The sequence below is a fragment of the Corvus brachyrhynchos genome, unplaced genomic scaffold (assembly GCF_000691975.1).
Source record: "Corvus brachyrhynchos isolate BGI_N302 unplaced genomic scaffold, ASM69197v1 scaffold14, whole genome shotgun sequence".
Taxonomy (NCBI): Eukaryota; Metazoa; Chordata; class Aves; order Passeriformes; family Corvidae; genus Corvus; species Corvus brachyrhynchos.
The window spans coordinates 7,324,642-7,337,437 of NW_008239110.1; the positions used below are offsets into that span (position 1 = coordinate 7,324,642).

Genomic DNA, 12,796 nt, shown 5'->3' on the forward strand with positions numbered 1-12,796 from the left:
CTTCTGCCATGTTACTGAACAACAGAAGGGTTGACTGTAGTAGTGGCCATGTAAACTATTACCCAGTTTGCTTCTGGGATTGAATGCACTGCAAAATTAGATATGTGTTTGTATATCTACATATGCATATGTTTTGGGGTTTTTTTTACTCTCAGAATACAAGTCAGTAGATGACTGTGAAGAGTTGGTCATCAATGCTGCAACAACAATCAACAATTTGTCCTACTACCAAGTGAAGAATTCTGCAGTTCAAGACAAGAAGCTACACATTGCTGAAAGTAAGGACTTTTAAACTAGTACTTTCTGTATAGCTTCTAGAGAGCAGAAATATTTTGACACTATAGAAAGTAAAGACACTGATAACATTTTGTGGTATTATATTGCACGATTATAATGCTCATAGGGCTAAATTCTTTCAATAATGATTTCCCATTCTTTTGGAAAATAACTCTGACTTTTTTGAAAATAGTTGGATTGTTCACAGAACCCCTTCTTTTCCTCCACAAAGGAATTTGCCATATTGTTTTCTGTTCAGCAGTTTTTGCTAGATTTGTTCAAAATCCATATACCTGAGCCAAAATAATCATGTTGCTTTTTACTTCTAATCAGAATATGGCAAGAGGGTTTTTTTCCTCTTTTTACTTTCTGTACATGCAGAGTTTGATTTCTGTCTGTTTCTGGCTTATAAATCCATTGGCAATATTGTATTGTGTGATTCTCTCCCCTGACATTATGGACAACAGTCAGGTGTGTGTAGGAACTGCACTGATTTCTGCAACTGTTGTGATAATGTTGTACAAAAGGTAGAGAGTCTGTGTCTTGCACATCTTTCTGCCTAAATAGACAAGACATTGGGGAGAGACAGAACCTGTAGTTCGCACAACAGGTAGAATGAGGAATAGGAAAACATGTCCTGGCTGTCAGCCCAGTGCCAGGACTGGTAGGCATCATATTCTCTCTAGGTAACAGCTCTGCTGTTCTGTCACGATTCGTTTTATCACCTATAAGCCAGCTGCCTCTTGTTGCTGGTTGGAAAAGTGTGGAAACAAATTACTTCTTTCCTGTGGTGTTTGTTGGCATGTGGAACTAGTCCCATCACCTTCCTGAACTGAGGAAGGAAGAAACCTTTAGATGGAAAACCAGCAGGCTTTCTGCTCCAGCAGACATTTTGAGAATACTTGCTGTTTGATACGAGTGGTGGACAAAATCCCTTCAGATGTCTCTTTAAGACAAGTTCAAGGTGTGTCAGTATTGCAACATCCACAGGCAGAAGTAATGGGAACAAAGCCAACCTCTCTTCTATATTTTTTTTCTCTCATTCTTCTGTGATGTTAAGGGTTGACTTATTTGAATCCTCTGTATGATGGACTGATTTCAGTGCTTTGCTTCGTGCTCGCAGAAGACTGAAAAATGCAACTTCTGTGACATCACTCCTCTGCTGTGCACCAAAATCCTCCATGATAGTAGTTCTTCCTAGGAAGTGCTGAAGGTCCCATTCCTACTGCTGAAGTACACACTGATCATATGTGCAAGTACTAAGCAGGAAAGCAGCAAGGAAGTGAATGCTTCAGATTGGGACAATATTAAGTAGTTGTTCAGAGAAAATGTTTGCTTGTTATAGCAGCACTGAGAAAAGAGAGCTAATGTCAGAAAATAATTTGAGCTTTAAGAGACATCCCACTCTAAGACCATCTGTTCAGAATCTAAATCAATTCTTTTATATATTAAAACTTTTTTTTTTATTATGTCTTTCTGGATTTTCACATGAGCCCACTCAAAACTGCATAGCAAATCTGGCTCCCATTACTGCAAATGTGCTTAGACTGTCTCCGTAATTCCTCGTTTGTTCCTTTGCATTTTGTCCTGTATTGGAGCTCTTTGTCTTATCTTCAAAGCCCTACACAATTTCATTCTTGTTCTACCATCAGCTCACTCCCTTTGCTGCCACCAGACAGACAGACAACTGCTCCCATTTATTACATTTATTGCTGTTGCTGTTTGCATTCTGATATTCACTGATGCAAAACCAACCATGTATTTGTGATTTAAAAGTAATTATTTTTATTTAATTTCTCTGCAAAACAATAGTGCTTTTAAAGCTGTTAATGAGTGACAATATGGATGTAGTTGTGGAGGCTGTCAGAGTCTTTGGCAATCTTTCCCAGCATCATGAGATCCGTGACTTCATCATGCAGAAAAAGAGTGAGTTACTTTTGCATTTGTAGAAGTTCTATTTTTAAATGTCCACAGTTTTAAAAAGAAAAGATTGTTAATAAGCTGTCTCAGTTAAAGGGTAGAAGCAATCTTCCCTGATGTTTTGCAAATTAGGCAAACATTAGAATCCAATAATAGTCATTATAAACACCATTTTATTTCAGTTTCATTAAAATGGAAATATTGGAGTAGGAAAAATATGCTGTGGTACTTTCACAACTACAAAAACTCTATTTTTCCTAAGGTTTGAAATTTGAAATTTCCCTTTACTCAAGTAGCTTTTCAGATCCTGCAGGTTAGTAGTGATATGATATAAAATGAAAATCCAACTAAGTTCTCATTTAGGTTCATAATCTGAGATTTTTGATTCCCATATTTGACAGCTTGTTAGCACTTTGTAACATGCAGTTAGGATGTTTGACTGCCTCAGCAAAGACCTCCCATTTGCCTTGGGGTGAAGTAGGATGCAAGTCTTCTCAAGTCCTTTTGCTTTGGGTATCTAAAGAGCTTTGGGAAAAATGGCAACTCCTTGCTATCCACAGAACGTATGTCATCAGCTTAATTAGACACCAGTTCACTGTAAAGTTGGTTTTTTTTCTTTTGGTCTGCCTGTTGGTGCTGAAAGTGAGGTGATCATGCCACAATATGCAACCCTTTATTCCAAGAGTGGCAGGCACATCACTGTGTTTGGGGGAGAATGGAGAAGTGACCCTTAGTAGCTGGTTGCTAGTGAACAGTATCAGTCAAAGGACTGAATTTTCCAGCTGGGAGAAACGGTGATGTCGCTGTGCCACGCTCAAGAATTGCTGAGAGGCTTCCTCCCAGTGAGGCCAGCCCAGGTCCCTGGCTGGGGTTGGCTCCACAGCTCCGGAGTCAGTGCCAGCAGGTGCTGTGGGACGCTGCACGTTGGGCACCTGCTCCGTGCCTGGTTCCTGCAGGAGCCCCAGGCTGCTGCACTTCCAGTTGGACTTGGTGCAGTCTGGGGCAACCCTGCACTCACAGGGGAAAGAACTTCCCCCTCTGAGTGCCAGGTGCCAAATCCTTGCAGTTTCTGCTGACTCTGGGGTTGAAAGGGGGGTGATACTTTAAAAGAAGTAAGTCGCAATTCAGTTTGGTCAACTTAGCCTCTTCTGATGGGATTTTCACATTTCTTCGGTGTATTTTTATTACTAGAATTTCTGGTTTGTTGTTTTGAAGGAAGCTGGTGTTCAGCATGATGTTACTCTGTCATGTGCCTCCTCTACAAATGTCACAGTAATACACTACAGTGGTGAATTTTTGGATAGGGTATCCTGCATTTGAGTGCTTTCTAAGTATACATTTTTAAGAAGTATGTTGAAGTGCCACTTGTATGGTAAATCCATCTTCCTGTTTCCTTCTTTACAATCCAGTATACAAGTTCATGATTGCTTTGCTCGATTCCAAGAACCGAGATGTCTGTTTCCCTGCATGTGGAGTTCTGCTCAATCTTACAGTAGATAAGAACAAACGAGCTTTTCTGTTGGAGGAAGGAGGAATTGGAAAGTAAGTTCCTGACTGTGCTTGAGTAAAGGCAATTCTGAGTGGCTTGGCCAAGAAGTTTCAATTGGATTCCGTTTTACTGGGGCCAGTAGCTTGTAATGAAGATGCCAGCATAGTAGATCCTTGGCATCTAAAGTTCTTTGCGAACAAGCCTTTCACATGAGCCAAACCCCACAGAATAATCTCCCAAAGACCCTCCTTGATGTGCACAGCAGAGTGTGCCATAGAAGAAAGCAACTAAGGTGTGGCTCTGCAGCAGCTGCTTGTGCTGAGCTTAACTGGATCCTGGGTGGGCTACAGTTAACATTAGCGCTGTGGGTGTGTATCTGGTGCAAATGTGAAGATACTTCCAGAACTGATACCCCACGTGGTCCCTTGCAGTTTTTGTAACCACTTGGTACCACAGGGAAAATTACCTGATGTAGCCATGCTTGGCCAAGAACAGCTCCCGAGTCTCCTCTCTCTGGGAGTTGCAAGTTTAAGGCACTCACACTGGAAGGGATATTAGACCTGGAAAAACTACTGTGGATGCAACACTTGTGGCTTTGATGTTCAGATAATAGCGGATCCAGCTTAATTGGAGCAACATGAAAGATCATGTTCCTGTGCTTGTAAAGCAGTTGGTACAGCCCACAGTTATGAAACAGTATGCCTCACTTTGAAATGCTTTCCTGTTCATACATCATATAATTACTTTTTTATGCACTGTTAAATGCATAGTCTTCTCATCCTTCCTTCCCATGTTCTAGTTAACTTAAAATACAAACCTGGAAAAGGAGAATAAAAATAAGTTGCTGCAAATTGAATAATAAATGTGAGAAATTTCTATTGTATAGAATATTCGGTAGCCTATAGAATTTTATAAATTCAGAATTTTCTATACTGTATCTGAAAATTTGTGAGGGAAGGAACAAAAAACAGTAACAGCATGGAATGAATCTAGAGAATTTGGAAGTGGTTGTTAAGGAGATCATCCTGACTGTGCCAAACCAGCTCTATGGATTTTTGGAATTGAGGTTATTGTATCAATATATAGTAGCCCTAGGAAAATAAGGAATTAGTCTTATCAGAGAGTTAAACTTAAAACAAATTAGGGCAAGTTATTCTGGCTTTTCATTAGATGCCTCCTGTTGTTCCACAATGACTGCCTTCAGAGAGAAGAAAATCAAGCCTCTTTTTGGGTGGTCTCAGTGACTGTTACTTTCAGCCATACCTGAATATAGAAGTTATCCTTTACTAAACACCAGATTACAAATCTCTCTATGAAGTGGAGAAGTGAGGGAAGGAAGGGGTGATAAGGTTGAAGAAGAGAACAGCAGTGAAAGATTTTTATTGGAGAGGTCACCAGGGACAGCAGGTGAAAACGACATTTATTTCTGCAGCCCCAGGACCTGGGAACACTGGCAGTTTGGAAATGGGAACTCTGGATAGCTACTGTATGTAAGCTGGTGCAGGCAGAAAAGTTACAGCTTCATTTCAGAGGCCTTTTTGAGATCCAGCCTGCATTTGGTGTCTGCAAGGAAGGGAGATGGGGAGAAAGGTCTGGAATCTAATGGTCCTTAATAAAACTGGCATTTCTGAGAGGAGTCCCTTGGGAATACAGGCTGACGAAATACAAGAATGGGTGAGATCTGCAAAATTGTGAGACTTCATCTCACAATTGAATGTAAAAGGTAATTTTTTGATCATGGAAGTAGCAAATTCCTTTAGATTTGTTTTTTTGGTGAGATCATCTGATACGTAGTAAGATGAATATTCTGACTGAAGCTTTTTTCTGCATTCCCACCACCTTTTCCAGACGAATCATTGGTGCCTGATAAGGTTTGGCTTGGATTGCAATCTCTGCTTTAGTGGCAGCCACAGATTTGGGATAGTCACAGATTGTAATGAAATTAGATGGAATTTTAGTGTCTTTGAAATGGTTACATTTGCAAAGTATGTGAGTGAAATTGGTCAGTTGGGTTAGAAAGTTACAGGGGATGGGCAGCTGCAGGCAGGCGCACACACATGTAGACAAAAGGCATGTTCACATCCTTGGGGAGCTACACTAAATGAAAAGGGGGAAGTTATGAGGAAGAAAGTAGCACCTGAATTTTATTAACGTTGAATTTTCCTGCAAACTTCTGTGGAGCTTGCTCACATTTCTAGACTGCGAGATTTTGTAGAGCTCAGGAGAAAATTCCATGGAACAAACAACTGATTTTGTTTGGTACTGGCAGGTTGGTTGACTGCTTACAAGACTTTGGGCCGGCAGACTGGCAGCTCTCATGTTTGATCTGCAAAACCCTGTGGAACTACAGCGAGGACATCACAAGCGCGGCCTCCTGCTTTGGAGGAGACACCGACACGCTGCTGGTGCTGCTCACATCACTTCTAGGTGAGACTTGTAGTCTTGGTGTCTTTTCCTCAATAAAAGAAATGGAAGGAGCAAAATCAAAGCAGGATTAGTTTGGGTGGGAGGTCTGTCCTGCAGCTTTGAGTGGTTGGTCAGTGTGCACTGTCCAGCAGCACAGTGGTTCCTGTGCAGCACACACTGGACCCCCTGGGGATCCTGGCATTCCTAGGGTGCAGCGGGCTGACCTTGCTGCCTGACCACCCTTCTTTTCTCTCCATGGTCTCCTTGTGGGCAAGGACAACATCCTGACAATTTCTCATCTGTTCCCTAAAACCAGGAAGGGTGTGCTCATTGCTCCACAAAGGCTGAAAGGTGAATGTTAGGACCCTGATTTGCTTACCCAGTGGGATCTTTTCATCTGGACATTTACTTTCGCTTCAAATTTTACAGAGTTTAGAGGCTGTGTAGTAGTCCTGTAGTCAATATATGTAATTTTTGTCCTTTTATTTTTTGAGCACTGCTTTGCTTAGGATTTTTTTTTTTTGGTAGGTCACTTGCAATCTTTGAAAAAAAATTTAAAATATAAATTAAATTGAAGGAAACTAACTATGGATGATATGGTTTTAATTGAAAATTGATTAAAGATGTATACTACTGTCAGACTCAGACAGGACATGAAATCCTGGTGGTCTCTTTTGTTGTAGACAATCTGAAAAGTGGGTGGATTTGTGGGGATTTTTTTTCCAGTTACAGCAGAATTACCAATATTCACTGCTGTAATAATTCTCTGTATTACATTCCTTTCTATGATGGACTGCATCTTAATGTGAGCAGTAATTCCATCTATTTATCCGAAAATAGCAGTGTTTCAAGGTTATTACTGCACTTTTTAACATTCTGCAAGAGACCTGCGAACTTTACAGCCACAATCATGCTTCAATTTTCTGACACACAGCAAGGGATATGTGTCTTTGTTTTAGAGAATACATGCTTATTTTTTCCTCTGCATTTAACACTGCTTGTTGAAGCAATTGACTTGACTGCAAAGTCCAGGATAGCAATTGTAACTCTCATTAAACAGTATAACTTTCATTAACTGGAAGTTCATGTACAATTGCAATTGCATTTACAATTGTGATTGTAATGCAGCTGTAATGGTAATTAATTAGGAACAGGTTAGAATTAAATCAGAAGGCCAGTCGTTCTTCACACTGCAGTCAGAAGAGGAGCTGTAGAAAAAGCACATCTTACTCATTGGATCTGGTTCCTCTGTGTGCAGAGAGCCAACAAGTCTTAGTAATAGCAGCTGGTTAATATTGTCCTACATCTTCCTCCACCCATTGTGTCCAGTAACAGCCTTGAACCGTCATTGCTCTGATTCTATCATTCAGGAAGCAGGAGGCAACTGCTGACAGCCTGTGAACTGTACTTGAGCGTCAGCACACCCTCAGGAAGCGGAAAAAGTGGAGCATGGCACAGCAGACACCTCGCTTCACCTGCTGTGCTTGGCCTCCTCCCCTTATTTTTCCCTCCCCTATCTGGCACAGATGACAAAAGATACGAGGAAGCCAAAAGGGAATGGAAATGGCCTGAAAAGATGCTGTGTCCAAGAGAAAGGCTGGACAAAGGGCACTATGTGTTTTTCTTTTTCCCTGCCTGATCCCAGCAGCCTGGGATGCAGTGGCCCTGCTTTCCAATGCACTTGTCATTCACCTTCTTTGAGCTGCTCTTGAGTTTCATGTCACTGCTGGCTCAGAGCTTCTGGAGGCTGCTGTCCCCAGGCCCCTGGCAGCAGCTTTGCCTTGGCCCAGGCCCTCAGGAGCAGCAGCGGAGATGAGCTTCTGTCTTGGGAACATTCTTCTGTTTGGTCTTCCAGTGAAATCTCTTTTCTCCCTCTTTCTCTGGACTTTTTCTTGTGCTGACTTTCACCTCCACTGTCATTCAGCGAGGTTATTTTGGAACCTCATTCTGTATGAACCCTTACATGACACAACAGGAGTTTCCAGGGCTCCCAGCCCCCATCCTGCTGGTGTTTCAAGGATGGGCAGCCCTTGCAGACTGCAGGAGTCTGCACTCCAGTCTCCAGTTTCCCCCACAGTATCCAGTCCCAGTGTGTTTGTCTTGTTCCTGGGCTTGCAGCCAGCACATATGCTCTTTGGCCAGGACCCAATATTGCTAGTTTTTGAGGAGAGTCGTGGGAAAATTAAATTATCTGAGGATGCACAGCTTGCATGCGGAACACTGATCCTCGCTGATCCACAGCGTTACTCACGTTCTGCTTTGGGAAATTTACTGTTTCAGTTCAACACTTCAGCTTTGAACTGCTTCTGACCCTTGTTCTTGTAGGCTGGAATTCCCAGCCTCAGTGATTCCATAAATATTCAGTCGACTTCTGGGGAGCACAGCTGTCTAATAAAAGGGAGAAATGTCTCTCGCTCTGTGTTAGAACAGAGTTAATTTGGGTAGAAAAAAACAGGAGTAGGCAAAGCAATCCTCCTTGAAAACAAGCCCCATAATCCCTTATTTTCCACTTCAGGGTCTCTGGCTTCTCTGCTGCTGAGATTGATTTTAGGTATGTTGGGTTACTGTGCCTTTGATAGGACAAGAGCTAATGGGCACAGGTTGCAGTAAGGCAAAATTCCAATTAAACATTAGGAAAAGAGATTTCCATCATGGCAAGGGTTAAGCACTGGAACAGGCTGCTTTCCTAGAAGGTGTTCAGTACTCAACAGTACATGGACCAGAGCAAACTGTTCCATGGTGACTCTGCTCCAGAGGTTTTTTCCAACCTAAATTATCCTATGACATTATCAAATATAGATCTGATGTCAGAGGCTAGATTTTATCTCTGATTACAGGTTTTCTTCCTGCAGATATGACATCCTTTCTGAAAGAGTGGGTGTTCTTGTCCTCTTTATTTTATTACAGAAAGACTCTAAATGACATCTCCTTATGCAGAACCCCATTTGGAACCTCTCACAATCAGCTTCTCTTTAATTTTGGTAGTTACAGTGTAGTGGCACAGGAGCCAAGTACTGTTTGCAGTTGCTGGTAACTTTGTATGAGCTGGAGCTCATCTCCACACACAAGAATGTCATTTCCTCCTTCGTACCTGTCTCAGCTCAGGCCATCTGCTCTGCACAGGCACCTTGGCATGCTTTTGGATGGGCATAAGTGCTGTTGGAACATCTCTTTTCTGCACAAAGTTTGACTCAAAATGTGGGTAACTGAAGTTTGTCTTCAGCCCCAAGTTGCCTTTACCTGCTGGGACTGTGCAGAAGCTCCCTTACAGAGTTATTTCTTGAACACGCTGTGAATCTGGTGCTTTTTTGTAGTGTAGGCCAAAGGTTAAGTATTGCCCATTTGGAGCAGGATTCCACCTTCATTTTAGGTGTGTTTATGGCCTAAAGGCTGTCAAATGTCCTTCTGTTAAACTGTGTGACAACATTTGTTCAGCATTATCAGTTGTGTTTGTGGATTCCTGATTCAGGAGAATGCTTCTGATTGCAGACTGATTGCTGTTTTCTCTAAGTTTGTCTCTCTGCCACATCCACTGCCAAGCAAAATGGAGAGGGAATAATGAGTGAAGACTTCCTTTCATTCCTAACATTGCTTGTCTTTAATACAGACTGTCCTGTTTTATTTTTGAAATTTGCAAGGAAGGGAGGGCATTAGTAATACAATAACTAGTGTAGTTCAAGTTCCTTCAGTATATGAGAGTAGATAGTTTGGAAGAGTCTCCAGATTAGCAGAGCAATTTGTGACAGGAAAAACATAGTTGTAGTTAGATTAATGGATTGCTTACCTTAGCAGAATTGCTGTGGGTAATGTTAAACTTTGGGGGACCGACACAGTAAATGCTCAATCTCAGAGACAGTTTTTGTCTCAGAGACACCTCTGAGGTGTGAGAATAAAAGAACCTGCAGTACCATTTTCACTGTTTTACTGACCTTACTGTCCTTTATTTTCAATTAAACCTAAGACCCTCAGACAGTGATGCTTAACTTATCTCAAGTGCAGTTGTTTTTAAGCCATCAGCATACACAGCTGGTAAGCTGTATGTGTCACAAAATATGTAGGTAAGTACATTTTTATTTGGAACTGATGATGATATTTTCGTTGATTACAGATGAAGAGGTAGAGTTGGAGTGCAGCCTTGACAGAGCTATAAAGGACTGCCAAAAACTATATTGGGAAAGAGAGTTCAAACCCGTGGCAAAAAAACTTCTTGACAGAATTCAAAGCCATCACTCTTCCAGCTGAGCCCATCACTCCATTTTAATGAGTTGGGGTTTTTTTGTGGTGTAAATTGTATAGCTTTATATTTCTAATATACCTGCACATTGCCATTGAAGGTAAGCTTGTTGGAGAGCATGACTATTTAAAAAAAAATTCAGAAAAGTCTGGCATTTATGTACTGGTTGCTGTCTTTTGAAGAGCTTGTATGAAATTTTTGTAATTACTTTTTACAATATACTTGAGCTGATGAAGCAGCTTCAGTGTGACTTGTCTAGTAATTGCATCGTTTCTTGACTGGAAAAATTAAACAAAAGTATTTGTTGAACTTCTAATTTTTAACAGGTATGTTATGAGTGAGTACTTAGACCTCTGTGGTACCAAAAATGCTGTGCAGTCCAAAAGAATGTTACGTGACAGGAGCCACATCTCACCTACAGACTCTGACACACTTTTACCTTAAGGAACTTCTGTGACAGAGTAACCCAGGTGCTGTTGGGCCATTGTCCTGTGTTCCTTCATGAGCCTCACTTTTCAGATTTAAAGCTGTCGGTGGTCAGGGGAAAGTCACCCCTCTTTCCTTGGGCGATCCCCCTTCCTTCTTCTGACACTGTGGGCTAGGGTCTGGGGTATCCCAGCTAACCCAGCTGCTGCCTTGACACTTGTGGGATCTAAGTCCAGCTGTGCTGGTCTTCCCTGAATTGGGACTTCACATCTTAAGGCAGAACACGCATATCCCTGATGTCAGAGAAGATTTTACCTTCTTTCAGTTGGTCCCACACTCCCAAGAGCCACCTGTGTGCCTGTTTCTCAGACTTCTTGGCCAGCTGTCTACCCTGAACCTGTGACTCCATCCATGGGGCTGAAACAGGCCTCTTTCGCCCTGTTCCTCCTGACTGCTGCTGCCTTGTTTACTGCTCAGTTTTCATCCTTCCAGCATGTGAAAGTCCCCGCTTGTAGCCCATGGATTAGCTCAGCAGGTGCTTTGCTGGCCTTGAGCATTAACAGCCCAGTTGGCCACAGCGAGCTTTACAGACCTGACCTATTTCTCTCTTTCCTGACCTCAGATTACTAAGAATAAACTGCTGTGCAGGGGCTGCCAGGCTCCTGCTCCTGCAGGTCAGCGGCATCGCGCTGTGCTCTGGACAGCAGGAGCGGCTCCAGCATGGCAATCCTGGGAGAGGCTGCAGGAATTTGTTCGGAGGCAGCGATTCAGAGCTCCCTCAGTGGCACCGTTCTCTGTGCCTTTGGTAGTGCCCAGACCTCTGCTTTCAGGTGAGGAGTGGCAGTGAGGAGGCCCAGAAGTAGAGACAGTAGAAGGGCAGCAAGATTTTTTCCTAGTTTAGATCCCTGCTTTTATGCGGCAGGGAGGGACGATTTCATAGTCCAGGTTTTGGGAGTTGTGAGAAGGAAACTTCAGTGAAAGTGGTGAAATTTGCTCCATTCTTTGTGTCTCAGCAGTTCAGGTGTTACTTGAGCCCAGCAAGGCTCAGCCCTGCGGTGAGTGGCTCTGGGAGCTCGTGTGGTGGCAGCCTCTGTCACTGCAATCCACAGGAGAGAAGTGCTCAGCAGTTCAGTGTGGTTTGGCTCCAACAAGAGCTCTGCTCGGCTCAAAAATATCTCAATTATCATCCCTTCTTTTGCCATTTTAATTGTAGCTGAAGTTGAAGGGAAGATAAATGGATTCAATGTCCCATTTGTTTCTGGGAGAAAAGAATGGATTTGCTTTGGGAGAGTATTAGAGAAAGGATGATGGATAAGTAGTCCCTGTGGGGAGGAAGCTGGAGGCATTTGTTCCTGGCATTTGTGCCACGGCAAGGCAGGCAAACAGCCGGCTGTGCAGGGCAGGGTGGGGGCGCTGGAAAAGGCCCTGTGGTCAGCAGGACTAATCAGAATGGACAAGGGCTGAGTCAGAAAGCAACTGAAACTGATGGCTGGCTCAACTCGAGGTGGTGCTTGGGCAGTTTAAGATTTGTTCAGATACAACACTAATTATGTCAGTTATTACTGGTCAAGCTGTAACCAAGGGCCTGAGGCACTGTGTCCTGCAGCACAGGGCAGAGCTGGGGATCCTGGGGCAGCCACTGTGTGTGCGTTGAGCCCAGCAAGGCTCAGCCCTGCGGTGAGTGGCTCTGGGAGCTCGTGTGGTGGCAGCCTCTGTCACTGCAATCCACAGGAGAGAAGTGCTCAGCAGTTCAGTGTGGTTTGGCTCCAACAAGAGCTCTGCTCGGCTCAAAAATATCTCAATTATCATCCCTTCTTTTGCCATTTTAATTGTAGCTGAAGGGAAGATAAATGGATTCAATGTCCCATTTGTTTCTGGGAGAAAAGAATGGATTTGCTTTGGGAGAGTATTAGAGAAAGGATGATGGGTAAGTAGTCCCTGTGGGGAGGAAGCTGGAGGCATTTGTTCCTGGCATTTGTGCCACGGCAAGGCAGGCAAACAGCCGGCTGTGCAGGGCAGGGTGGGGGCGCTGGAAAAGGCCCTGT

At 43.0% G+C, this 12,796-nt stretch overlaps 1 protein-coding gene across 6 annotated transcripts in view; it reads left to right on the plus strand.

Moving 5' to 3' along the window:
- The window catches only part of ARMC2 (armadillo repeat containing 2), a 61,000-nt gene extending 50,425 nt beyond the window's left edge, over window positions 1–10,575 (plus strand). For all 6 annotated transcript variants that reach the window (XM_017739703.1, XM_008637758.2, XM_017739704.1 and 3 more), the window contains 5 exons: window positions 156–278; window positions 2,089–2,202; window positions 3,606–3,738; window positions 5,955–6,112; window positions 10,200–10,575. In XM_017739703.1, the coding sequence (XP_017595192.1) occupies window positions 156–278; window positions 2,089–2,202; window positions 3,606–3,738; window positions 5,955–6,112; window positions 10,200–10,333 (662 nt within the window). In that variant the 3' untranslated portion in view covers window positions 10,334–10,575. The remainder of the gene's footprint in view (window positions 1–155; window positions 279–2,088; window positions 2,203–3,605; window positions 3,739–5,954; window positions 6,113–10,199) is intronic.
- The last annotated feature ends 2,221 nt before the right edge of the window (window positions 10,576–12,796 follow it).